At 32.8% G+C, this 26,977-nt stretch overlaps 2 protein-coding genes across 3 annotated transcripts in view; one reads left to right on the top strand and one right to left on the bottom strand.

Annotated features, from left to right (window-relative positions):
• Nucleotides 1-24,975, bottom strand: part of LOC129434046 (D(4) dopamine receptor) — a 54,570-nt gene extending 29,595 nt beyond the window's left edge. The window contains exon 1 of the mRNA XM_055192857.2: nucleotides 24,838-24,975. The gene's annotated coding sequence lies outside the window, so the exon portion shown is untranslated. The remainder of the gene's footprint in view (nucleotides 1-24,837) is intronic.
• On the top strand, nucleotides 1-25,363 carry LOC141362457 (cadherin-related family member 5-like). 2 transcript variants are annotated; one of them, XM_073864550.1, is made up of 15 exons: nucleotides 1-194; nucleotides 3,164-3,342; nucleotides 3,544-3,600; nucleotides 3,703-3,792; nucleotides 3,888-3,977; nucleotides 4,053-4,154; nucleotides 13,241-13,423; nucleotides 13,557-13,647; nucleotides 13,747-13,838; nucleotides 14,193-14,399; nucleotides 17,143-17,256; nucleotides 17,337-17,403; nucleotides 21,637-21,804; nucleotides 23,878-24,053; nucleotides 24,860-25,363. In XM_073864550.1, exons 1-15 carry the CDS (start codon nucleotides 113-115, stop codon nucleotides 25,361-25,363), a joined length of 2,202 nt encoding a protein of 733 aa, XP_073720651.1. In that variant the 5' UTR covers nucleotides 1-112. The 2 variants fall into 2 exon arrangements, with proteins under 2 accessions (XP_073720651.1, XP_073720652.1); XM_073864551.1 differs by lacking the exon at nucleotides 21,637-21,804.
• The last annotated feature ends 1,614 nt before the right edge of the window (nucleotides 25,364-26,977 follow it).

The following is a 26,977-nucleotide window of genomic DNA, read 5'->3' on the forward strand; positions in this document are numbered from 1 at the left end:
AGGTTCACATAGATGTCAGTTTCACACAGTACAGACTCGATGTGAACGTATAGCACAAACTAAAGGGTTCGTGTCTTTGGCGTCTTTTGGATCCATCATCTAACAAGGAGAAATGGATTTAAGGCACAAAAGTTTTGCTCTCTTTTTTGGTCTCCTGATGGTTTTAACCCTTAGCAAATTCAGTGAAGGTCAAAGTAAGTGCTTTTAGTTTTGTACCTGATCAGTATTACATTATCAGATGTTATTTATGTGTTTAAATGATTTATGTGTTTATATAAAAAATATAAAAAATAAAACACAATCGGTACCTCTATATGGTTATGGAATTACCGTCTGTCGGATGTTGTATCATGAGGTTTATCTTTGTTTTAAATCTTACCAAGTAAAATATGCCTTTTTCTATTTGCAGATTTTGTTTAATGCTGGATTGTTTGGGTAAAATATAGACAAACCAAAAAGCTGGTTTAAAAGGGTCATATTATAAGATGTTATGTTTTTATTTAATATAAAATGTAATGTTTTCTCCTTCGTCTTTGGAGTGTTAGGGATAGCTTACCCAAAATTGTGTCATAATTTTCTCATCCTCATGTTGTTTTAAATCTGTATGAATTTATTTTTTCTGATCAACACAAAAGAAAATATTTTGATAAATGAAGGTAAGCACAGTTGATGTTAACCATTGACTTCCATAGGAAAAACAAATATGATGAAAATCAATGGGTACCGACAACTGTGTGCTTATACCATAATTTATCAAAATATCTTCATTATTTATCAGAATATTTCCATCATATTTGTTTTCCTACTATAGAAGTCAATGGTTACAATCAACCGTGTGCTTACTTACCTTCATTTATCAAAATATCTTCTTTTGTGTTCATCAAAATAAAAAACTAATAAAGGTTTAGGACAACAATGATGACAACATTTTTGGGTGGACTATCCTGTTAAAAGCTGTTTTTGCATATACACTGTAAAAAATGTATTTAGAAATTACAGTATTACAGGCAACTAGCTGCCAGTAACTTACTGTAGATTTTACATTAATGTTATTTACTGGAAACAGCTTGTTTAAAGTTAAATGAACATGAAACATTTTCTGTCTTTAGCTTCTACAGTAAGTTACTGGCAACCAGCTGCATAATTACAGCTATTTTTTACAGTTTAGCAGATCCATAAAGTTGCAAAGATTAAAGTATCAAACCCAAAGAAATATTAATTCTAAAAGTAAAGTATACAAATAATGTTATTTTAGCAACATCATATAACCCTTTAAACTGAAGGACCGAGACATTCATGAAATTTGTTGTTTCAACTAATGATTAGGGACGGGAAGATTACCGGTTTCACAATTAACCACGATAAAATGTCCTGACGATTAGTATTATCGTTTAAAATGTAATTATCTTGTTTGATTTTGAAAACTCGCAGTAAATCTTGTTTGTAAATCAGTTTGACGCAGGCACGCACATGCAACATAGTTTTTTGCACAGGAAGGCATCTAAGGGATAATGTATTTTATTCATTCATGTAAACTTATTAGACAGATTTATTTATTTTTTACAACAGAAATAATTTCAGGGACATGAAATATTAAATTGTGATTTTCAAAAATATTTTTTTTTAAAAATGTTTTCAGTGTGTGTATCAGTTCTTTTAAAACATTTTCATCTCATTAACTGTAAAAAAATTCCGTAGAAATTGCAGCTGGGTTGCCGGTAACTTACCGTAGATTTAAATTTATGTTTTTTACTGGCAACATTTTGTTCAAAGTTAAATGAACATTAAACATTTACAAGTCTTTGTCTTTACAGAGTAAAACTAAAAAACAGCATCAAGCAAAACATTCTGGGAAACAAAATCTGAAGCAAAAAAACAGAAAAAGGTTGATGATGATTTCTGGTTCCCAGAATGCTTTGCATGAGGCTGTTATTGTTTAGTTTTTTTCTGTAAAGATAAAGACTTGTTAATATTTAAAATTTATTTAACTTTGAACCAACTCTTGCCAGTAAATAACATAAATGTAAATCTACGGTAAATTACCGGCAACCCAGCTGCAATAACATTGTAATTTCTACGGATTTTTTTACAGTGTGATAATATTGATAACCAGGACAACTTTGGTCACTATAATCATGATATGAAATTTTCATACCGTCCCATCCCTACTAGTAATGCAGCGATGTATTGGCCAATTTTTGATGAATTTGAAATCTATCTAAATAATTAAATACTTCCCAAAACAAAATAAAATCTGTATAAATGATAGTTTGTCAGACTTGTGATGGGGAAAAAATAGTAAATCACATGAGAGATTACTCATTCACGTGAGCCATACGGTCAGAATATTTCAGGAAAATGTCTGCGATCTGGGCTTTTTTCAAAATCTCGGAAAAATTTGATCTTTCTTTGTGCCTTTCTTATTATGTTGGTCAGCTGAATGTTAAATATATCCAATCCATGTTCAGTAAAAAAATATTTGATGCAGAAATAAACTAGCTACACTGAAAAAAATTATTCATTGAATTTACTCAATTTTTTTAAGGTAAGTGGTTGCAATCAATTTATTTAAGCTACATTTAAACAAAAGTTTTATATTTTATTTTACTTTACTAATCTTTTTTGTTTAAATGTAGCTTAAATAAACTGATTGCAACCACTTACCTTAAAAAAATTGATTAAATTCAATGAATCTTTTTTTTCAGTGTAATAGGCGAACTGTATAGTATTGTACACAAGTGTTTAATATTGGTATCGGCCAATAGTTGTCTATTTAAATCGATACCCCCCCAAAAAATATTATATTGGTCAATTGGTGCATCATTAGTTTCCACCATGGTTGTTTTTAAATCTACGTTGAAAATGTACCTTTTTGATTTGATGTTTTGAACATGGGATTTTTCTTCTGTACTGTTTCATAGAATTATTTTAAATTGTCTTTTTAAACATGTTTTTATTGTTGTTGTTCAGCACATTGGTCAACCCCTGGTTGTGTTTAATAGTGCTATATAGATAAAATTGACATTGGTTGGTTAAAATATAGACAAAGTTCAACAAGCAGTAGCTTAATTTAAACTCAACGATTTAATCCAACCATTAAACCCAGCATTTGTTTAAAGTTGTATACATTACAGTAATGTTTGTCTTTCTCTGAATGGCACAGGTCTTTGCTCTGTAAATGACCAGTTCATACTTTTCAAGGAAAACAACACTCTTAATGCTGTAGTCACTACACTGACAACAGAGGCGGATGTATCAGTCAGCATCACCAACGAGAAACCACCAGGTCTCTTTGAGCTTAATGGTCTCGATCTCATCGCCATTACTGTACTCGACTATGAGGTACATGCATCCTATAAAACTTATGATGAAAAATACAGAAAAAATAGTCTGTACAGTCTGTCTGTATTAATTACATTTGAATAGTATTCAAAGAATGTGTGTTTGGTGTAGATCTATTTTAAATCACTTCATTTTATATTCACATTAACATAGGCTTGTATGTTTTTTGGTTGTTTTAGACATTTTTTTGTTGTTTTATAGACATTTAACACACCCTATGAAGTAGACATTGAATGTACAAAAGATGGTTCTTCCCCTGTGAGTAAAAGTCTATATCATTTCTGTTAAACTAAAAAAAATCATTATTCATACGTAAAAAAAAAGAAATAAAACACCTGCATGTTATGATTGATCTTTCAGGCCAAACTGAATCTGAGGATAATACTGGAAAACATAAACGATAACCCACCAGTATTTGATGAAAGCGAATACGCAATAAATGTGGCTGAGGTACGTAATATCTTATTTTACTCCTTTTGTTAAAGTCGATAACACTGACTTAAACTTTCTTTTTGATCGGCTTATGTTAATAACAAATGCCGTAGCTATTAAAAGTGGATACGAGCGTCGCACGAATCACAGCGACAGATGCAGATGAAGGCGATCAGCTTTATTATCGCCTGGATGCTCCTGAGGTACAACAAATGAATAAAATATCCCTAATGGTTTTACATATAAATCTTATTGATTCTTATTTTGTTCTCTCACAGGGAGAATTTGACCTGGAAGCTTCTTTCAATCCTAACATTTTGGTGAAGAAACGTTTGGATTATGAGAAAGTTAAACAAATCACAATGACACTTTTTGTGCAGGTGAGATTTTTGTCCAAAAAGATTTCTGAAGAAGATTTAATGGGAAAAATCATCTACGCACTTTACATGATTTCTGACTTGTTTTTTCTATTTCACATCCTGCAACAGAAAGTTAAAGGAAATATATTTTCAATGCTGTACTTATTACAAAATGTGGCACAAATGTGTCTTATATGACGTGGTAGATTTTAAAGTCATGTGTATCTTATGAATCATATAGTCAACGATTATCCATTATTCTCATTATATTAACTTTATTCTCTAAATATTGTGACTTTACTCTTGTTATATTAAGTTTATTCTATAAATATTGCAACTTTACGCTGGTATTATTGACTTTATTCTCTAAATATTGGACTTTACTCTTGTTGTATTGACTTTATTTTTGTTATGCTGCCTTTATTCTTGAAATATTGTGACTTTACTTTCGTTATATTGACTTTATTCTCAAAATATTGCGACTTTACTCTCAGTTGTATTAACTTTATTTTCGCTATGCTGCCTTTATTCTCGAAATATTGCGACTTTACTTTCGTTATATTGACTTCATTTTCTAAATATTGCGACTTTACTTTCGTTATATTGACTTCATTTTCTAAATATTGCGACTTTACTTTCGTTATATTGACTTCATTTTCTAAATATTGCGACTTTACTTTCGTTATATTGACTTCATTTTCTAAATATTGCGACTTTACTTTCGTTATATTGACTTTATTATCTAAATATTGTGACTTTACTCTCGTTATATTGACGCTATTTTCGCTATGTTGCCCTCCTCCTAAATATTGCGACTTTACTCTCGTTGTAATGACTTTATTTTCGCTATGCTGCCTTTATTCTTGAAATATTGCGACTTTACTTTCCTTATATTGACTTTATTTTCTAAATATTGCGACTTTACTCTCGTTGTATTGACTTTGTTTTCACTATACTGCCTTTATTCTTGAAATATTGCGACTTTACCTTCGTTATATTGACTTTATTCTCAAAATATTGCGACTTTACTCTCAATTGTATTGACTTTATTTTCGCTATGCTGCCTTTATTCTCGAAATATTGCGACTTTACTTTCGTTATATTGACTTCATTTTCTAAATATTGCGACTTTACTTTCGTTATATTGACTTCATTTTCTAAATATTGCGACTTTACTTTCGTTATATTGACTTCATTTTCTAAATATTGCGACTTTGCTTTCGTTATATTGACTTCATTTTCTAAATATTGCGACTTTACTTTCGTTATATTGACTTTATTATCTAAATATTGTGACTTTACTCTCGTTATATTGACGCTATTTTCGCTATGTTGCCCTCCTCCTAAATATTGCGACTTTACTCTCGTTGTAATGACTTTATTTTCGCTATGCTGCCTTTATTCTTGAAATATTGCGACTTTACTTTCCTTATATTGACTTTATTTTCTAAATATTGCGACTTTACTCTCGTTGTATTGACTTTGTTTTCACTATACTGCCTTTATTCTTGAAATATTGCGACTTTACCTTCGTTATATTGACTTTATTCTCAAAATATTGCGACTTTACTCTCAATTGTATTGACTTTATTTTCGCTATGCTGCCTTTATTCTCGAAATATTGCGACTTTACCTTCGTTATATTGACTTTATTCTCAAAATATTGCGACTTTACTCTCAATTGTATTAACTTTATTTTCGCTATGCTGCCTTTATTCTTGAAATATTGCGACTTTACTTTCGTTATATTGACTTCATTTTCTAAATATTGCGACTTTACTTTCGTTATATTGACTTCATTTTCTAAATATTGCGACTTTACTTTCGTTATATTGACTTCATTTTCTAAATATTGCGACTTTACTTTCGTTATATTGACTTTATTATCTAAATATTGTGACTTTACTCTCGTTATATTGACGCTATTTTCGCTATGTTGCCCTCCTCCTAAATATTGCGACTTTACTCTCAGTTGTATTAACTTTATTTTCGCTATGCTGCCTTTATTCTCGAAATATTGCGACTTTACTTTCGTTATATTGACTTCATTTTCTAAATATTGCGACTTTACTTTCGTTATATTGACTTCATTTTCTAAATATTGCGACTTTACTTTCGTTATATTGACTTCATTTTCTAAATATTGCGACTTTACTTTCGTTATATTGACTTCATTTTCTAAATATTGCGACTTTACTTTCGTTATATTGACTTTATTATCTAAATATTGTGACTTTACTCTCGTTATATTGACGCTATTTTCGCTATGTTGCCCTCCTCCTAAATATTGCGACTTTACTCTCGTTGTAATGACTTTATTTTCGCTATGCTGCCTTTATTCTTGAAATATTGCGACTTTACTTTCCTTATATTGACTTTATTTTCTAAATATTGCGACTTTACTCTCGTTGTATTGACTTTGTTTTCACTATACTGCCTTTATTCTTGAAATATTGCGACTTTACCTTCGTTATATTGACTTTATTCTCAAAATATTGCGACTTTACTCTCAATTGTATTGACTTTATTTTCGCTATGCTGCCTTTATTCTCGAAATATTGCGACTTTACCTTCGTTATATTGACTTTATTCTCAAAATATTGCGACTTTACTCTCAATTGTATTGACTTTATTTTCGCTATGCTGCCTTTATTATCTAAATATTGCGACTTTACTCTCACTATATTGGTCTTTATTTTCGCTATGCTGCATTTTTTCCTTGAAATATTGCGACTTTACTTTCATTATATTGACTTTATTCTCCAAATATTGTGCCCTTATTCTTGTTATATTGACTTTATTCTATAAATATTGTGACTTTACGCTCATATTATTGAGTTTATTATCTAAATATTGCGACTTTACTCTCATTATATTTACTTTATTTCCGCTATGCTGCATTTATTCTCGAAATATTGCGGCTTTGCTTTCATTATATTGACTTTATTTTCTAAATATTGTAACTTTACTTTCGTTATATTGACTTTATTTTCGCTATGCTGCCTTTATTCTTGAAATATTGTGACTTTACTTTCGTTATATTGACTTTATTCTCAAAATATTGCAACTTTACTCTGGTATGATTGACTTTATTATCTAAATATTGCGACTTTACTTTCGTTATATTGACTTTATTATCTAAATATTGTGACTTTACTCTCGTTATATTGACGTTATTTTCGCTATGTTGCCCTCCTCCTAAATATTGCGACTTTACTCTCGTTGTAATGACTTTATTTTCGCTATGCTGCCTTTATTCTTGAAATATTGCGACTTTACTTTCGTTATATTGACTTCATTTTCTAAATATTGCGACTTTACTTTCGTTATATTGACTTCATTTTCTAAATATTGTGACTTTACTCTCGTTATATTGACGCTATTTTCGCTATGTTGCCCTCCTCCTAAATATTGCGACTTTACTCTCGTTGTAATGACTTTATTTTCGCTATGCTGCCTTTATTCTTGAAATATTGCGACTTTACTTTCGTTATATTGACTTTATTTTTTAAATATTGCGACTTTACTCTCGTTGTATTGACTTTGTTTTCACTATACTGCCTTTATTCTTGAAATATTGCGACTTTACCTTCGTTATATTGACTTTATTCTCAAAATATTGCGACTTTACTCTCAATTGTATTGACTTTATTTTCGCTATGCTGCCTTTATTCTCGAAATATTGCGACTTTACTTTCGTTATATTGACTTTATTTTCTAAATATTGCGACTTTACTCTTGTATTTTTTATTTTATTATCGAAATATTGCGACTTTACTCTCACTATATTGGTCTTTATTTTCGCTATGCTGCATTTTTTCCTTGAAATATTGCGACTTTACTTTCATTATATTGACTTTATTCTCCAAATATTGTGCTCTTATTCTTGTTATATTGACTTTATTCTATAAATATTGTGACTTTACGCTCATATTATTGAGTTTATTATCTAAATATTGCGACTTTACTCTCATTATATGTACTTTATTTCCACTATGCTGCATTTATTCTCGAAATATTGCGGCTTTGCTTTCGTTATATTGACTTTATTTTCTAAATATTGTAACTTTACTTTCGTTATATTGACTTTATTTTCGCTATGCTGCCTTTATTCTTGAAATATTGTGACTTTACTTTCTTTATATTGACTTTATTCTCAAAATATTGCAACTTTACTCTGGTATGATTGACTTTATTATCTAAATATTGCGACTTTACTTTCGTTATATTGACTTTATTATCTAAATATTGTGACTTTACTCTCGTTATATTGAGGTTATTTTCGCTATGTTGCCCTCCTCCTAAATATTGCGACTTTACTCTCGTTGTAATGACTTTATTTTCGCTATGCTGCCTTTATTCTTGAAATATTGCGACTTTACTTTCGTTATATTGACTTTATTTTCTAAATATTGCGACTTTACTTTCGTTATATTGACTTCATTTTCTAAATATTGCGACTTTACTTTCGTTATATTGACTTCATTTTCTAAATATTGCGACTTTACTTTCGTTATATTGACTTCATTTTCTAAATATTGCGACTTTACTTTCGTTATATTGACTTCATTTTCTAAATATTGCGACTTTACTCTCGTTGTAATGACTTTATTTTCGCTATGCTGCCTTTATTCTTGAAATATTGCGACTTTACTTTCGTTATATTGACTTCATTTTCTAAATATTGCGACTTTACTTTCGTTATATTGACTTCATTTTCTAAATATTGCGACTTTACTTTCGTTATATTGACTTCATTTTCTAAATATTGCGACTTTACTTTCGTTATATTGACTTCATTTTCTAAATATTGTGACTTTACTCTCGTTATATTGACGCTATTTTCGCTATGTTGCCCTCCTCCTAAATATTGCGACTTTACTCTCGTTGTAATGACTTTATTTTCGCTATGCTGCCTTTATTCTTGAAATATTGCGACTTTACTTTCCTTATATTGACTTTATTTTCTAAATATTGCGACTTTACTCTCGTTGTATTGACTTTGTTTTCACTATACTGCCTTTATTCTTGAAATATTGCGACTTTACCTTCGTTATATTGACTTTATTCTCAAAATATTGCGACTTTACTCTCAATTGTATTGACTTTATTTTCGCTATGCTGCCTTTATTCTCGAAATATTGCGACTTTACTTTCGTTATATTGACTTTATTTTCTAAATATTGCGACTTTACTCTTGTATTTTTTATTTTATTATCGAAATATTGCGACTTTACTCTCACTATATTGGTCTTTATTTTCGCTATGCTGCATTTTTTCCTTGAAATATTGCGACTTTACTTTCATTATATTGACTTTATTCTCCAAATATTGTGCTCTTATTCTTGTTATATTGACTTTATTCTATAAATATTGTGACTTTACGCTCATATTATTGAGTTTATTATCTAAATATTGCGACTTTACTCTCATTATATTTACTTTATTTCCGCTATGCTGCATTTATTCTCGAAATATTGCGGCTTTGCTTTCGTTATATTGACTTTATTTTCTAAATATTGTAACTTTACTTTCGTTATATTGACTTTATTTTCGCTATGCTGCCTTTATTCTTGAAATATTGTGACTTTACTTTCGTTATATTGACTTTATTCTCAAAATATTGCAACTTTACTCTGGTATGATTGACTTTATTATCTAAATATTGCGACTTTACTTTCGTTATATTGACTTTATTATCTAAATATTGTGACTTTACTCTCGTTATATTGAGGTTATTTTCGCTATGTTGCCCTCCTCCTAAATATTGCGACTTTACTCTCGTTGTATTGACTTTGTTTTCGCTATGCTGCCTTTATTCTTGAAATATTGCGACTTTACCTTCGTTATATTGACTTTATTCTCAAAATATTGCGACTTTACTCTCAATTGTATTGACTTTATTTTCGCTATGCTGCCTTTATTCTCGAAATATTGCGAATTTACTTTCGTTATATTGACTTTATTTTCTAAATATTGCGACTTTACTCTTGTATTTTTTATTTTATTATCTAAATATTGCGACTTTACTTTCGTTATATTGACTTCATTTTCTAAATATTGCGACTTTACTCTCGTTGTATTGACTTTGTTTTCACTATACTGCCTTTATTCTTGAAATATTGCGACTTTACCTTCGTTATATTGACTTTATTCTCAAAATATTGCGACTTTACTCTCGTTGTAATGACTTTATTTTCGCTATGCTGCCTTTATTCTTGAAATATTGCGACTTTACTTTCGTTATATTGACTTCATTTTCTAAATATTGCGACTTTACTTTCGTTATATTGACTTCATTTTCTAAATATTGCGACTTTACTTTCGTTATATTGACTTCATTTTCTAAATATTGCGACTTTACTTTCGTTATATTGACTTCATTTTCTAAATATTGTGACTTTACTCTCGTTATATTGACGCTATTTTCGCTATGTTGCCCTCCTCCTAAATATTGCGACTTTACTCTCGTTGTAATGACTTTATTTTCGCTATGCTGCCTTTATTCTTGAAATATTGCGACTTTACTTTCGTTATATTGACTTTATTTTCTAAATATTGCGACTTTACTCTCGTTGTATTGACTTTGTTTTCACTATACTGCCTTTATTCTTGAAATATTGCGACTTTACCTTCGTTATATTGACTTTATTCTCAAAATATTGCGACTTTACTCTCGTTGTAATGACTTAATTTTCGCTATGCTGCCTTTATTCTTGAAATATTGCGACTTTACTTTCGTTATATTGACTTCATTTTCTAAATATTGCGACTTTACTTTCGTTATATTGACTTCATTTTCTAAATATTGCGACTTTACTTTCGTTATATTGACTTCATTTTCTAAATATTGCGACTTTACTTTCGTTATATTGACTTCATTTTCTAAATATTGTGACTTTACTCTCGTTATATTGACGCTATTTTCGCTATGTTGCCCTCCTCCTAAATATTGCGACTTTACTCTCGTTGTAATGACTTTATTTTCGCTATGCTGCCTTTATTCTTGAAATATTGCGACTTTACTTTCCTTATATTGACTTTATTTTCTAAATATTGCGACTTTACTCTCGTTGTATTGACTTTGTTTTCACTATACTGCCTTTATTCTTGAAATATTGCGACTTTACCTTCGTTATATTGACTTTATTCTCAAAATATTGCGACTTTACTCTCAATTGTATTGACTTTATTTTCGCTATGCTGCCTTTATTCTCGAAATATTGCGACTTTACTTTCGTTATATTGACTTTATTTTCTAAATATTGCGACTTTACTCTTGTATTTTTTATTTTATTATCTAAATATTGCGATTTACTCTCACTATATTGGTCTTTATTTTCGCTATGCTGCATTTTTTCTTGAAATATTGCGACTTTACTTTCATTATATTGACTTTATTCTCCAAATATTGTGCCCTTATTCTTGTTATATTGACTTTATTCTATAAATATTGTGACTTTACGCTCATATTATTGACTTTATTATCTAAATATTGCGACTTTACTCTCATTATATTTACTTTATTTCCGCTATGCTGCATTTATTCTCGAAATATTGCGGCTTTGCTTTCGTTATATTGACTTTGTTTTCTAAATATTGTAACTTTACTTTCGTTATATTGACTTTATTTTCTAAATATTGTAACTTTACTTTCGTTATATTGACTTTATTTTCGCTATGCTGCCTTTATTCTTGAAATATTGTGACTTTACTTTCGTTATATTGACTTTATTCTCAAAATATTGCAACTTTACTCTGGTATGATTGACTTTATTATCTAAATATTGCCACTTTACTTTCATTATATTGACTTTATTTTCGCTATACTGTATTTATTCTCGAAATATTGCGGCTTTGCTTTTGTTATATTGACTTTATTGTCAAAATATTGTGCCTTTACTCTCGTCATATTAACTTTATTCTAAATATTTGACTTTACCCTCGCTATATTGATTTTGTTCTCAAAATATTATGACTTTGTTCTCACCGCATTGTCTTTATTCTCAAAATATTGCAACTTTACTCTATTTTTATTGAATTTGTTTTCAAAATACCGAGACGTTGTTCTTGAAATATCAAGACTTTACTCTTCTTATATTGACTTTATTTTTGCTATACTGCCTATATTCTTGAAATATTATGACTTTACATTCGTTATATTGACTTAACTCTTCTATATTGACTTTATTCTTGAAATATTATGACTTTACTTTAGTTATATTGACTTTACACTTGTTATATTGACTTTACTCTTGTTATATAGACTTTATTCTGGAAATAAATATTGAATTTATTCTCAAAATATTGCGGCTTTACTCTCGTTATATTGCCTATATTCTAAAAATATTTAGACTTTATTACCATAAATGTATTTATTTTGACTTTTTTCTCAACAAAAAAAATAAATTTTTTGACATTATAATGACTTTAATCTCAAGATTCTTTTTCCATTTTAGCTTGACCCTAATCCTCCTTCATAATGTACAATAACACTACACCATTGCTTGATTTAGCTTACGCAGAACCATGAATATGCAAATTAGTCTTCGCCTCCACTATCACATCAGCTCGGATTACTTGATCCACAGTGTCAATAAATTGAAGTGATTGGTAAAATGCTTTGATGGAGAAAACAGTGAATTTCTAACTGCATTTTGAGACTGTATTTTACAAAAGAGTATTAGGGACAAGCTAAAAAAGATAATATTCAGCTTTATGTAATTATAATGAGAGTTCAACTTCAACCATTTTTTTAGATTAAAGTAAAAACGTTTTAGAGAATTCAGTCAAAACAATTAAAAGTCCTATTATTTTGATAATAAAGACAACGTTATGAGAATAAAATCATATAAAGGGAAATCGTTCATATTCGTCCACCATTTTCACGTATATGCTTGCTTGTACATATGTTTTATTAATAAGATGTGTGTCTAATTTGGTATCTGCTTGTTTAAAACAAGTTTATGTCAAAATTACAACTTTTTTTCAAAACATTACAACTTTAATATCACATTGATATGATTTTATTTTCGTAATGTTGACATTTTTCTAGAAAATTTGTTTTCGCAATTTTATTTATTTTGTATGATTTGACGATGTTTCAGGACACACCGATTTCCTCGACAGAAACCGTTTCCCATACTTCCTCCACCACTATAAAAGTCAATATCGTAGACGTGGATAATCGGCCACCATGGTTCCAACCTTGTACGACAATTGAGAACGACAACAGCATAATGTGCATAAACACTGGCTACACAGGGACGGTCAACTCAACCGGACTAGCGGTAGGTTTTCAATTCATGGCTTTTGAATAAATGCATATGGAAACGATAAATAAAAGGTCAAGATAAAATCAACAAAAACTAAATGGCTGCAGGTGAATAAACCAGATGAACATACAGTGTTTTTGTACCACAGACCGGTCCTTTGCCCTTGGAGCCAGGTCCAATCTTAGCCATTGATGGTGACGCGGGAATAAATGAGGCTATTGGTTACAAATTTCTTGCAGGTAAGATTTATTCCTTTAAATTATGATACATATTATGATTATGTGCACTAGACGTTGTTTATCACTAAGTGAACTCTATTGGGTTTGATTAATATTCAGATAATCCAACATTTGAAATAAACTCTGACACCGGGAGCATCACAATGGTGAAGCCAGTAAACCAAGAAGGTCCGATCGTTCTTTCAGTAATGGTGAGAACAAGATCATATACTTTAGTTACATCTGCACTTAGAAAAGCATTCTTTACTACGGTAAAATCAATGTAAGATGGTACAGAGGGTATCTGGCAGCTGGTCATTAACTACAACAAGCTGTTACTTAAGCTGTTATGGCAAGCTGGTGGAAGCTTCATTACTGATTGAAAACCAACTTAAAATGAATATTCATGAATCAAGCTGATAAGCTGTACATGTGCCTAGTCCCTCAACCTTTCAGATTAAATTTTTTCAAGATTAGACACCAAACATTTGCTCACAACAAGCCATTTGCAAAACATGCCCTTATCTGCTGTAGCCACATCCCAACCCAAGTTTCTCTTTTGACAGGCATATCAAAAGCAGAACACCGATCAATACGCCACCAACACGGTCACCTTCACGGTGAGGATGACCACTAATCACCCTCCCAAATTTCTGGACCCCAGTTATGAAGGCTTCATCTCAGAGGACGCAGGTGTGAACAGTCTGGTGATGGAGAGCAAAACGTCCAACAAACCCCTAAGAGTTCAAGCTACAGATGATGACTTTGTTAATGTAAGACATCAAAAACTGCATTCTGATCTGTGAACAGTTTTATCCCTAAAAAGTCATGGTTTTTTTTTTTCACTTTTTTTACAGAACATGTTATTTTTGGCCTGTAACATCTTGTGATACATGAAAATGAGTACCAGATTATTAAAATAATTAAAATATAAACATTGGAAAAGCAGAAAAAATAATGACTTTGAACATCAAAAGTACATGCAATTATACACTGTAAAAAGTAAAAGTTGCATTAACTTATACAATTACTTCAACCGGTAACACCTAAAAAAATAAAACATTTTCAACTTAAAGTGAGGAAAATAAGTATTTGAACACCCTAAAATTTAGCAAGTTCTCCCACTTAGAAATCATGGAGGGGTCATAATCTAGAAAATATCCAGAAATCACAATATATGATTTTTTACCTATTTATTTGTATGATACAGCTGCAAATAAGTATTTGAACACCTGAGTATATTAATATTAACAATGTTAATATTTGGTACAGAGGTCAAACGTTTCCTGAAGTTTTTCACCAGGTTTGCAAAGAGTTTGAGCTCCCTCCAAAGATTCTCTATTGGGTTTAGAGACCGGCTAGGCCACACCAGAACCTTGATATGCTTCTTACAGAGCCACTCCTTGGTTATCCTGGCTGTATGCTTCGGGTCATTGTCATGTTGGAAGACCCAGCCTTGACCCATCTTCAATGCTCTAACTGAGGGAAGGATGTTGTTCTCCAAAATCTCGCAATACATGGCCCCGGTCATCCTCTCCTTAATACAGTGCAGTGTCCATGTGCAGAAAAACACCCCCAAAGCATGATGCTACCACCCCCATGCTTCACAGTAGGGATGGTGTTCTTGGGATGGTACTCATTTTTCTTCTTTCTCCAAACACGTTTAATGGAATTAAGACCAAAACGTTCTAATTTGGTCTTATCTGACCACATGACTTTCTCCCATGACTCCTCTGGATCATCCAAATGATCATTGGCAAACTTAAGACGGGCCTGGACATGTGCTGGTTTAAGCAGGGGGACCTTCCGTTCCATGCATGATTTCAAACCATGACGTCTTAGTGTATTACCAACAGTAACCTTGGAAACGGTGGTCCCAGCTCTTTTTAGGACATTGACCAGCTCGTCCTGTGTAGTCTTGGGCTGATTTCTCATCTTTCTTAGGATCATTGAAACCCCACGAGGTGAGATCTTGCATGGAGCCCCAGTCTGAGGAAGATTGACAGTCATGTTTAGCTTCTTCCATTTTCTAATGATTGCTCCAACAGTGGACCTTTTTTCACCAAGCTGCTTGGCGATTTCCCCGTAGCCCTTTCCAGCCTTGTGGAGGTGTACAATTTTGTCTCTAGTGTCTTTGGACAGCTCTTTGGTCTTGGCCATGTTGAATTCTTACTGATTGTATGGGGTGGACAGGTGTCTTTATGCAGCAAAGAGGTGCATCTAATTTAGGATAATAAATGGAGTGGAGGTGGACATTTTAAAGGCAGACTAACAGGTCTTTGATGGTCAAAATTCTAGCTGATAGACAAGTGTTCAGATACTTATTTGCAGCTGTATCATACAAATAAATAGTTAATCATACATTGTGATTTCTGGATTTTTTTTAGATTATGTCTCTCACAGTGGACATGCACCTACGATGACATTTTCAGACCCCTCCATGGTTTCTAAGTGGGAGAACTTGCAAAATAGCAGGGTGTTCAAATACTTATTTTCCTCACTCTAAATGTTCTCACTTTAAGTGATACATTTAAGTAGAAAAAGGTAAAAAAACTTAGGTGATACTTAAAGCGTTAGTTCATCCCAAAATTACAAATTTATCATAAATCACCTGTGACACTCTAAACTACCAAGTCCTTCGATTAGACTACAGTTTAATTTTTACAATCAAGCCCAGAAAAGAATAAAAGACATTGCATAAAAGGTCTATGAGCCATCAGTAATTTAATAATAATAATATTATGAAGCGACAAAAACACTTTTGTGCACAAAGAAAACCAAACGAACGATTTTATTCAACAATTTGTTCTTCTCCTTGGTTGTTCTGTGCGCATTCACGAGCATTCACGAGCAGACTATGGTGCAAACGCCGTGACCTGCTGACGTAGTTGCCAACGTTTTTTTCTCCTTTTTATATTTAAGCAATCATGCAAACATTGTAAACAATACTTATACAGTCCGTATAAATGCACAAATTACTTGCCAGCGTATTCTGTGTGCAATCACAGTAGTCTTCTCGTGAATGCGCACTGAACGACCAAGGAGGAGAACAAATTGTTGAATAAAATCGTTTATTTGGTTTTCTTTGCGCAAAAAAGTGTTTTTGCCGCTTCATAATATTATTATTAAACTACTGATGGCACATGGACATTTTTGGCGATGTCTTTCATGTTTGATTGTAAAAATTATTGTGCAGTCTATGGGACAGTCACAAGCCTTCTCGTTTTCATCAAAAATATATAAAAATGTGTTCTAAAGGCAATCGGAGGACTTGATGGTTTAAAACAACACAGGGGTAAGTGGTTTATGATAAAATTGGGGTTAACTAACCCTTTAAAATGAGAATATTGAAGTTGATAAAATGTAAATATTTTAAGTGTTACAAATTGAAGCTTTCACTTTTTACAGTGTATAATCACCCGCATAAGACTGGATGGTTTAAACACAAATATTTAATGAATGATGCCCAAAATCTTTATATTTCTGTAGTAAGGTACTAAATTTCTTTCTTTATAGGGAGTGAATCCTAACATCGCATTCGAGGTTATTGATGGGTCTGATTTCTACATTACTCTTGAAGGTTTCATCCTCTTGGCAAAGGAGATTCCTTTTGGAACTTTAAATCTACAAGTGAGAACTTACAACTTAGACACAAACTAGTTATTGAATTACTGACTGAAATATTAACAGTATTTTATTGTGCAACTTAGATGAGGGTGGTCGACAAAACCAATGGCGAATCGGACACCGCTTCTCTTACGATTGAGGTCACTCCAGGTAAGACCAGACCGATATGCTTTCAACATATTATTCAAAAATGACACAATGCACAGAATTATTACAAAACATTATACAATCCAAACGAGCGCTTTACAGGGTTGGGTGGCTTTGGTGCTTTTTGGCTGTCATAAAGCTTCTAAAAGGGTTCTTTGCCACATTTTGGTTTTCCAACCTTTAAAGTCAAAGGTTCCCAATAGGAGCATTTATTTCTGACCTTTTTAAAGTGTGTAAAAAAATTTCCACTAGAAATGACTTTTATGAAAGCTTTTATGGAACAATACAAGCAGACAAAGAACCTTTCTGGAATCTTCATTTATGCTTTCAGCAAACGTTTACACATTTGGCAGACAGACGCTTTTATCCAAAGATACTTACAGTTCATTTAAGCTATACATTTATTAAAAGTATGTGTTCCCTGGGCTTAAACAAGGGCTGGGCGATATATTCACCGAAATGTATCTCTGTCATTATGAAGTGAATGGCAATGTCCGATACATATGCCATGTTAATTCCAAACCGAGGCTGTGAGAGATGGACGTCCAGTGTGCTTTATACCTATTGTTTTTTATCAGGATGCTGGTCATTCAGCAATCAAAACACACAAAATACACTGTTTTACAGATTTCCAGGGGACAAATAACCTCAAAAAATGTGTATTGTTAAAATTAGAAGAGACATATGTGGGTGATTCTCACAAAATCCAATAAGATTAAGTCTTAACATTATTTTTAGAGGACTTTTATAGAATTATTTACATTTTTTAGATTATAATTATCAAAAATTATCATTACCGCAACATGATATTACATTAAATATATGCATTTACAAACTCATGTTTTGGTAATGAGAACTAAAAAGTTCAAAATTTCAACTTTTATCTGGAGAGAAAAAATAAGAACTGCTTACCTGGTAGCCATCTTTAGTGTCACAGTCAATTATGTCCCTTCCAACATTTTTTGTTGTTGTTGAAAATGTTAGTTCCTTTAGGGGCTTAAACAATGATTGAAATTGTTGCGGAGGATGAGATAATTGGTCTTGGACACATTTATATTCCTTATTATTGTCTCTACATTTACCAATGATCACCAAATACCACATGTTTCTTTACTGTAAATGTTTATAGTATAACATGCAATGAAGCTTTTTATTTTTTTAGATTTTTTCAATTATAAATATTTCCATGTCTAAGAACCCAAATCCAGTCATGGACACGTTGCGGTAATGAAAATTTCCCCTTAAAAGTGGAAAAACCACAAAATTGGTTCGTACGTCATTTGAAATCATGTGCAAAATAGTACGTGAAGAGATGTTTGTAACTGTATGCTTCTTATTTTGATAGCATTTACTTTTTTATCAAAATGTTTCATGACACCTCACAAGTTTAATTTCGAGAGAATCACCCATATTTGAGATGAAAATAGGCTAATCGCGAATTTCTCATGTTGCAAGCATGTTTACTTTTCTTTAAAACACCAATATAGTGCAACAACACAATATTATATGATAAACACATCAAACACATAAAAGTATGTCCCATTTATTTTCTCTGTTATGTTTTTTTAAGACATGAACATTGACTTAATAACGTCTGATTGACTTGATAACAAGCTATTTTTCTGTGATAGTATGAACCCCCAAAGTTGTGTACAAATGTTATTTAGTTAGAAATGAATTCTGCTTTGTTGGTTCTGGTCAATGTGTTTAAAAATACTTACCAGAGAAAAGTTTTTAACGTATTTATGCCTTGTTTTGTGTAATATGTATGGAGATATGTACGCATTATAGGACTATACCAGTGTTTTACAGAAAAGCAAGCATGCGCACAACATTAGAAATGAATGATTAGCCAACAGGCTAATAATAAAACAGATATTATGTACACATTGCGCTGCTCTTATCTCAAATTAGATCATATGTCCCTTCTTATTTTACAATCCATGATTTCTGAGGTTCTTTGTCCGGTGGAAATCTGTAAAATGATGTATTTTCTGTGTTTTGATAGATGAATGACTAGCATGCCGGTACAAAACAATACGTTTCAGAAGGAATCAATATGGCGTCAGGCTAAATAAGGTGTATATTGTAATAAGTCTAATAAGTGTTTACATTCAAGTCAAAGCCTCATTTGGGTCATAATTACATTTGTGAAACAGTGAATGATGAAAATAAAATTAAAAAGCTATGTTTTTCTCTCACACCACATTGTACATTTCTGGCAGAGCTTTTGTTGCAAATGCGGGTCATATCCAATCATACCAATATGACACTATTGTCTTATCCCGTATCCCACTGGGGAAAATACTGATATTTGTGACCCGTCACGGAAACCAGGGACACAAGTCGGCAGCACAAGTTCCGAGAAAATGAGAAACAAAGTTTTTTTTTCAAAATTTGTGATTTTCGTTTTATTGGAGAATCTGTTAGTTGAGATCACGAAGAAGCCTCTCCATGTTTGAGATAGCAGTTTTTGTATATTTAAAAGCGTACATTTTGCGGTTAAAATAGGCTTGTTTTTCCAGAGATTCTAGCGTGCAGCGGGGGGGCGTCATTGTCTGTGTATATTTACATACTGTATAAGCTTGTGTTTTCGCCTCCGCCCCCAAAGGGAACAGCGTGACTACTAAATAAGGATAGTTCGCCCAAAAATGAAAATAATGTAATTAATGACTCACCCTTATGTCGTTCTAAACTCGGAAGACCTCCGTTCATCTTCGGAACACAGTTTAAGATGTTTTAACATTAGATTTAGTCCGAGAGCTTTCTGTCCCCTTCATTGAAAATCTATGTATGGTTTCCATGTCCAGAAAGGTAATAAAAAGATCATCAAAGTAGTCCATGTGACATCAGTGGGTCAATTTGAACGTGTTGCAGCATCGAAAATACAGTTTGGTCCAAAAATAGCAGAATTACGACTTTATTCAGCATTGTCTTCTCTTCCGGCTCGAGCGCGAAGTCACGTGACTGTAGTGACGCGGCTGCCCTGTTCCTCAGATATGTTTGCTAAGTTGTTGTTTTTTCAAGCGTATAGCGTGCGTCTCCCCAGACTAAAGCTCGGGCGCACAAAACAAAAGAAAAATAAAAGAAGCTGGGGCGGAACAAATAACAGTCAGCTGCATCGTACGTCAGCCGCGTCACTGACTTTATGCGGCGCCGCAGTCGGATGACGTCAAAGTACCGCGAGAGCTCCTCAAGAAATCTTTCGGAGTAGTTTAATTCGGAGTCGCTCTCGCGGTACTTTGTCGTCATCTCTTTGTCAGTTCCTGCAGCGCAGCATGAGTCCAAACACACAGAAGTTACATAGAGATTGTTGAATTCATTATATAATTGGCTACATGTTTTGTCTATCAATATTTTCCATGAAGTCATTGGCTGATGGAGGAACGAGCGAGCGATTGGTAACATCTCTAAAGGACGTCACGTTTTCGACGGCGCTGTTTGGATGATCTGTTATACTACCTATAAAATAAAAACTTAACTTTGAAGGCGGGTTCACGTGTTTAACGGAGTGTAATCATATACCCTTACATGTTACGATGTAAATAGTCCTCAGATTGTATATTATGTTGTATTACTAGACATTCATGCGAAATCTGATGTCAACAATATAGACTATACATCTTTATTTCACGGATTATACGCATTTGTGGACAAAATGGTCATTGGATAATCTGAAACAGACTGGATTCGAGTTGTGATCAACACAAAGGTAAAAAGTCAATGTTTATTTTTGCATGTTGTCATTTGGACTTCTGTCATAAAATACTACATGATGCTAGAACATCAGTATCTCAAAACGGCTTTACAGAGGGTATGGCTTAGCTTAATGAGATGTAAATGAGCCCTATTGTCTCCCCCAGTTGGAAACAAGAGTCTCTTTCGTCTCGATTTTCTCGGTTTGAGTATTTCTGAGTTCCTATATTCAAATGGACACAACTTCTCCATATGTTATCAGATTTCCATGTGTTACACATCGTTGGAAAGCTTAGAATCTGCACTTTCAGAATCTGTGAATAACTCAAAATGGCCCAGATCCGACTTGTGTCCCTACTTTCCGTGACTGGTCACATTTTTTAAAAACTCGAATGCTCTACCGATTGAGCCACAGGAAAATTTGCTTGGTGATGGATCAAAAATATCTTTGAATCGAACCCAATTTTAATTCATTTTAAGCCATTCAAGAGATCCGCTGAACAACACTGAAGCTCTTTAATGATAACGTTTCTTCTGCAGGGATACCAACTACCACTGCTGTCACAACTATCACGACCACAGATCAAACCACAATCACAGATCAAACCACAGTTAAAATCACAGATCAAACCACAGTTAAAACCACAGATCAGATCACAGACAGCACTACCACTTCTGATCCAGATGCCCATACATCTCCGATCACAGGTATACACTTATGTTAAGAACTAGCCTTGCTATTCTTATGCGTTGTGATTTAAAAGTGATTCTGAAGTGATTTTCAAGTGATTTACAAGTGAATAACCTGAAATAGATGGTGGTTAGCTGGACTTTACGATTGGTCAGCTGTATAACCAGCTAAATACAAGCTTGCCCATGCCTAGAGGAAAGCTTAACCAGGTTAAACCATTAGCTTTAAGTCTGGTTTTATCAGCAAGAAGGTGTTAAATAAATCAAAGTTGTATGTATTTAAAATGCACCAAGCATGTCATTTAAAATGTTTGCATAAATTATTTTTATTTTAAAAAATTTAAGCAGGGAGACACCAATGTATCGGCATATAATCGGTATTGGCAGATAAAAGCAACGTATCGAACATCTGTCGATTGTTTTGAATTGGGTGACAATGACAACAGAATTGCAGTTTGTATGTATTTGATGTTATAGTCATTTGAAACAAGGAGTAAAAACAAAACTATCTGTATCTATCAGTATTGGGTGTCATTCTAAATAATAAACAAATATCGGCACAGAAATTTAGTATCGGTTGCATGAATTATTTTTATTTTTAAGAATTTAAGTAGGGAGGCACCAATGTATCGGCATATAATTGGTATCGGCTGATAAAAGCAACGTATCGAACCTCTGACGATTGTTTTGAATTGGGTGACAATGACAACAGAATTGCAGTTTGTATGTATTTCATGTTATAGTAATTTGAAACAAGGAGTAAAAACAAAACTATCGGTATCTATCAGTATTGGTTGTCATTCTAAATAATAAACAAATATCGGTATCGGCACATACATTTTGTATTGGTTGCATGAATTATTTCTATTTTTAAAAATTTATGCAGGGAGCCACCAATGTATCGGCATATAAATGGTATCGGCAGATAAAAGCAACGTATCGAACCTCTGACGATTGTTTTGAATTGGCTGACAATGACAACAGAATTGCAGTTTGTATGTATTTCATGTTATAGTCATTTGAAACAAGGAGTAAAAACAAAACTATCGGTATCTATCAGTATTGGGTGTCATTCTAAATAATAAACAAATATCGGTATCGGCACAGAAATTTTGTATCGGTTGCATGAATTATTTTTATTTTTAAGAATTTAAGTAGGGAGGCACCAATGTATCGGCATATAATCGGTATTGGCAGATAAAAGCAACATATCGAACATCTGTCGCTTGTTTTGAATTGGGTGACAATGACAACAGAATTGCAGTTTGTATGTATTTCATGTTATAGTAATTTGAAACAAGGAGTAAAAACAAAACTATCGGTATCTATCGGTATTGAGTGTCATTCTAAATAATAAACAAATATCGGTTTCAGCACAGAAATTTTGTATCGGTTGCATGAATTATTTTTATTTTTAGGAATTTAAGCAGGGAGGCACCAATGTATCGACATATAATCGGTGTCGGCAGATAAAAGCAACGTATCGAACATCTGTCGATTGTTTTGAATTGGGTGACAATGACAACAGAATTGCAGTTTGTATGTATTTCATGTTATAGTCATTTGAAACAAGGAGTAAAAACAAAACTATCGGTATCTATCGGTATTCGGTGTCATTCTAAATAATAAACAAATATCGGCACAGAAATTTAGTATCGGTTGCATGAATTATTTTTATTTTTAAGAATTTAAGTAGGGAGGCACCAATGTATCAGCATATAATCGGTATCGGCAGATAAGAGCAATGAATCGAACATCTGTCGATTGTTTTGAATTGGGTGACAATGACAACAGAATTGCAGTTTGTATGTATTTCATGTTATAGTAATTTGAAACAAGGAGTAAAAACAAAACTATCGGTATCTATCGGTATTGGGTGTCATTCTAAATAATAAACAAATATTGGTATCGGTACAGACATTTTGTATCGGTTGCATCTCTTAAATTTAAGATTTTAGCAAAAACTAAACAATCGAGGTTCTACCAAAATGAATCCAAATTAGTCAAGATAATTAATTTTGGTAAACCCATTTGATATTTACTGAAGTACATGCTAAAAGGTGTTTCTTTCTCATCATGGGGATCATCTAGGGGATCAGCAGTTGCGATTCGGTGGGTACAAAGCGGAGGATATGGCTGCTTTAGGGGGAAGTTTGGCTGTGGTGATCATCCTCTGCTTGGTTGGCATTGGACTGCTGGCTTACCGTGTCAAGAGCCATAATTCAAACTGGAAAAAGATTTCTGAAGTCAGCGTCTTCCGAAGCAATGTAAGTTTCCATACAAACATTTTCGGTTTGCTTCTATCGTGGTACACACTTCAACATAAAGGTGCTTCACAACGCCATAGAAGAAGCAATTTTGGCTAAATTGATCCACAAAAAAACTTTCTGTTTCACAAAAGGCCTTTCTTTGCTAAAGTTGCAATGTATGAGCTAAAACTTGATGTAAATATATTTAATTTTAAGCCTAACTGTGCGCTGCCTTGGTTGCAAAGCAACATCTTTAACGTTTTCCCCGCCATTGACGAGTTAAAAACATTTGCATGAAAAAAAATTTCTGATGAGTTTTTATGGTTATCTGTAATACCGCATTTATCCACTTTATAGAAATGGCCCAATTTATAAAAAATATTTATTAATTTTAAACTCTGTGTATGTTTTGATAATCGTTCTGAATCTGATCTCTAACAAAATTCCTTCACAAAAATGCAATTATTTCAGCTTTTTTCTAAAAAAATATTTTTGTAGAAAAATACCCACATTTAAAAAAAATGTAGATAGGATAAAACGGGTTTTTTTCGCCCAGATTAGTTTGTTTATCGTTTTTTTGAAAGCAGAGGGTCTGTTCTTTCATTTGATAAATTTGTATGTTTATATATTTTAAGAAGAAAATTTTCCTGAAAGGCATTTTGTGAAACTTTTGTTAAAATCATAAAAAAAATGCTGCTGGGCAACTTAAAAAAAAAGGCTGGCGGGGAATGATTTAAATGTATCTAATTTAATCCAAAAACTCGAAAAAATATTTAGTTTTATAAAAATGTGTAAATTTTACCCGTGTATTTTTCGTTCCACAGTTGGGTGGAGGTTCAGGAGGCCCAAAAGAAGGTGTGCAGTACGTCAACGAGAGCTTCCGGCACGATGATGATACTGAAAGTGTGAAGTCTGGACTTGCTGCTGACCTGGAGAAGAAACTGGAGTCTGGTGTGAGGTCAGCCGAGGAGCAGAAGATCAGCACCGCCTCCGTTCCCCAGAAGACCTCCAACATCAGGGCCGCATCCGACTCCAGCAGTCTGGCCAGTGCCGACATTGAGAAGGAGGTGAAACCCATCCTGACCAAAGAGAGACGTGCAGAGGACGGCTACAAAGCCGTCTGGTTCAAACAGGACATCGATCCCAACACCAAAGAGGATGTTGTTATTATTCCTGACACCGGTGAACCAGTAGACCATGATGATGATGATGATGATGATGATGATGAGGATGATGAGGGCAACCTAAAAACAGACAAGGAGCCTGCGAGGAGATACTCTAAAGATTCAGACTCAGAGAATGAGGAAAGACTGACGTCAGATTTGTAGACCTCTGATTGGATGGAAGTCTTGTTGGGCCTTGTATCGCGTGCCCGACTTGAGATGTTTGCCGCTGTAATAAAATGAAAATATGACTAAACAAGGTTAATTTTAGTGCAGCAAAGAAATGTTTCCTTACCGTACATGCCGATTATAGTTAATAATTAACAGTTATAGTAAATATGCTAGAGAATTTTTCATGTTCAAAGTGTACTTAATCTTATTATAAACATTTATTGTGCTTTAGAAGCATGTTATTCTTTATAAGTCTTTTTATTCTTCAAGATAACAACTTCCCAAACATCACCAACCCATCTTACTTCATAACCACAGTACTAATTTACCGAAACCTTTAACCTTTCAACGTCGGTCGAATATGTACTTGAGGGTTGCCTGTGTGACTAGATAACAACCATAGCATGGCAACACAGAGACACTTTCTGTTTATTTGTGATGTTGCAGTGAACTTTTCTAATCACATAGACAATCATCATAAACTCTTTTATAAGTACTTTAATGATCTTTATTCATTAACCTGAAAACGGTCATCTATTGTGACTTACCTTACCTAACCTTCAAACTTAACATGCTGTTATATAACAAATACCACAAACAGAGAATGAGATAGAGTGTAAATATATTTATGTTTTGTTTGAAATGTGCTTGCTGTTTAAGTTATGTAATGCAATGGCAATAATGCATTTTAAATGTGTTTTGGATGCGAATCTGACATTTTACAGTATTCTTGTAGTGGGTTTGATCTCAGGAAACACAGATACTGAAAAATGTATCATTTAATTGTAAGTAACTTTGGATTAAATGCATAGATGACCATTTTAAAAATTAAAATGATAAGAAGCCGACTGCGTCTAATTGACTGATTATTTAAAAATCCAGTTTTAATGTACCTGCATTCAGCAAGCGCTTCTTTTATCCTATAAACTTCATGTTTATTAATGAGCTTTGTCAGTATTTTGAAGAGCCCTTTTTAAAGATGATGAGAACTAAAGGATTGTTTCTATGGTAACAAGTCTGTCCGTATTTTGTGAACTGATCTGAATGCGTATTAAAATGAAGCTGATAGTGTACCCAAAAATAACAATTCTGTTACTCACCCTCGAACCAAACTTCTGTACAACATAAAGGTACATTTTACTGGAAAAAAATGTAATCCTGTCATCCCTTAAGTTGTTCCAAATCTGTATAAATGAGTTTGTTTTGCTGAACACAAAAGAAGATATTTTAAAGAATGTTGCAGATCAGAGACACTATTCACTTTCATTGTATTATTTTTTCCTACTATGGAAGTCAATGGTGCCCCTTATCTGCTTTGTTACAAACATTCCTAAAAATATCGGTGAATGTGTTTTCCTTGACATTCTTACTAAATGGGGCAGTCTGACACACAAAACAATAAAAAAACACTCAAAGAATGCTTAAAGGATTAGTCTATTTTCTAATCCACATAATTTACTCACCACCATGTCATCCAAAATGTTGATGTCTTTCTTTGTTCAGTCGAGAAGAAATGATGTTTTTTGAGGAAAACATTCCAGGACTTTTCTCATTTTAATGGACTTTTATGGACCCCAACACTTAACAGTTTTAATGCAGTTTAAAATT

The sequence above is a fragment of the Misgurnus anguillicaudatus genome, unplaced genomic scaffold, assembly GCF_027580225.2.
Source record: "Misgurnus anguillicaudatus unplaced genomic scaffold, ASM2758022v2 HiC_scaffold_27, whole genome shotgun sequence".
Classification (NCBI taxonomy): Eukaryota; Metazoa; Chordata; class Actinopteri; order Cypriniformes; family Cobitidae; genus Misgurnus; species Misgurnus anguillicaudatus.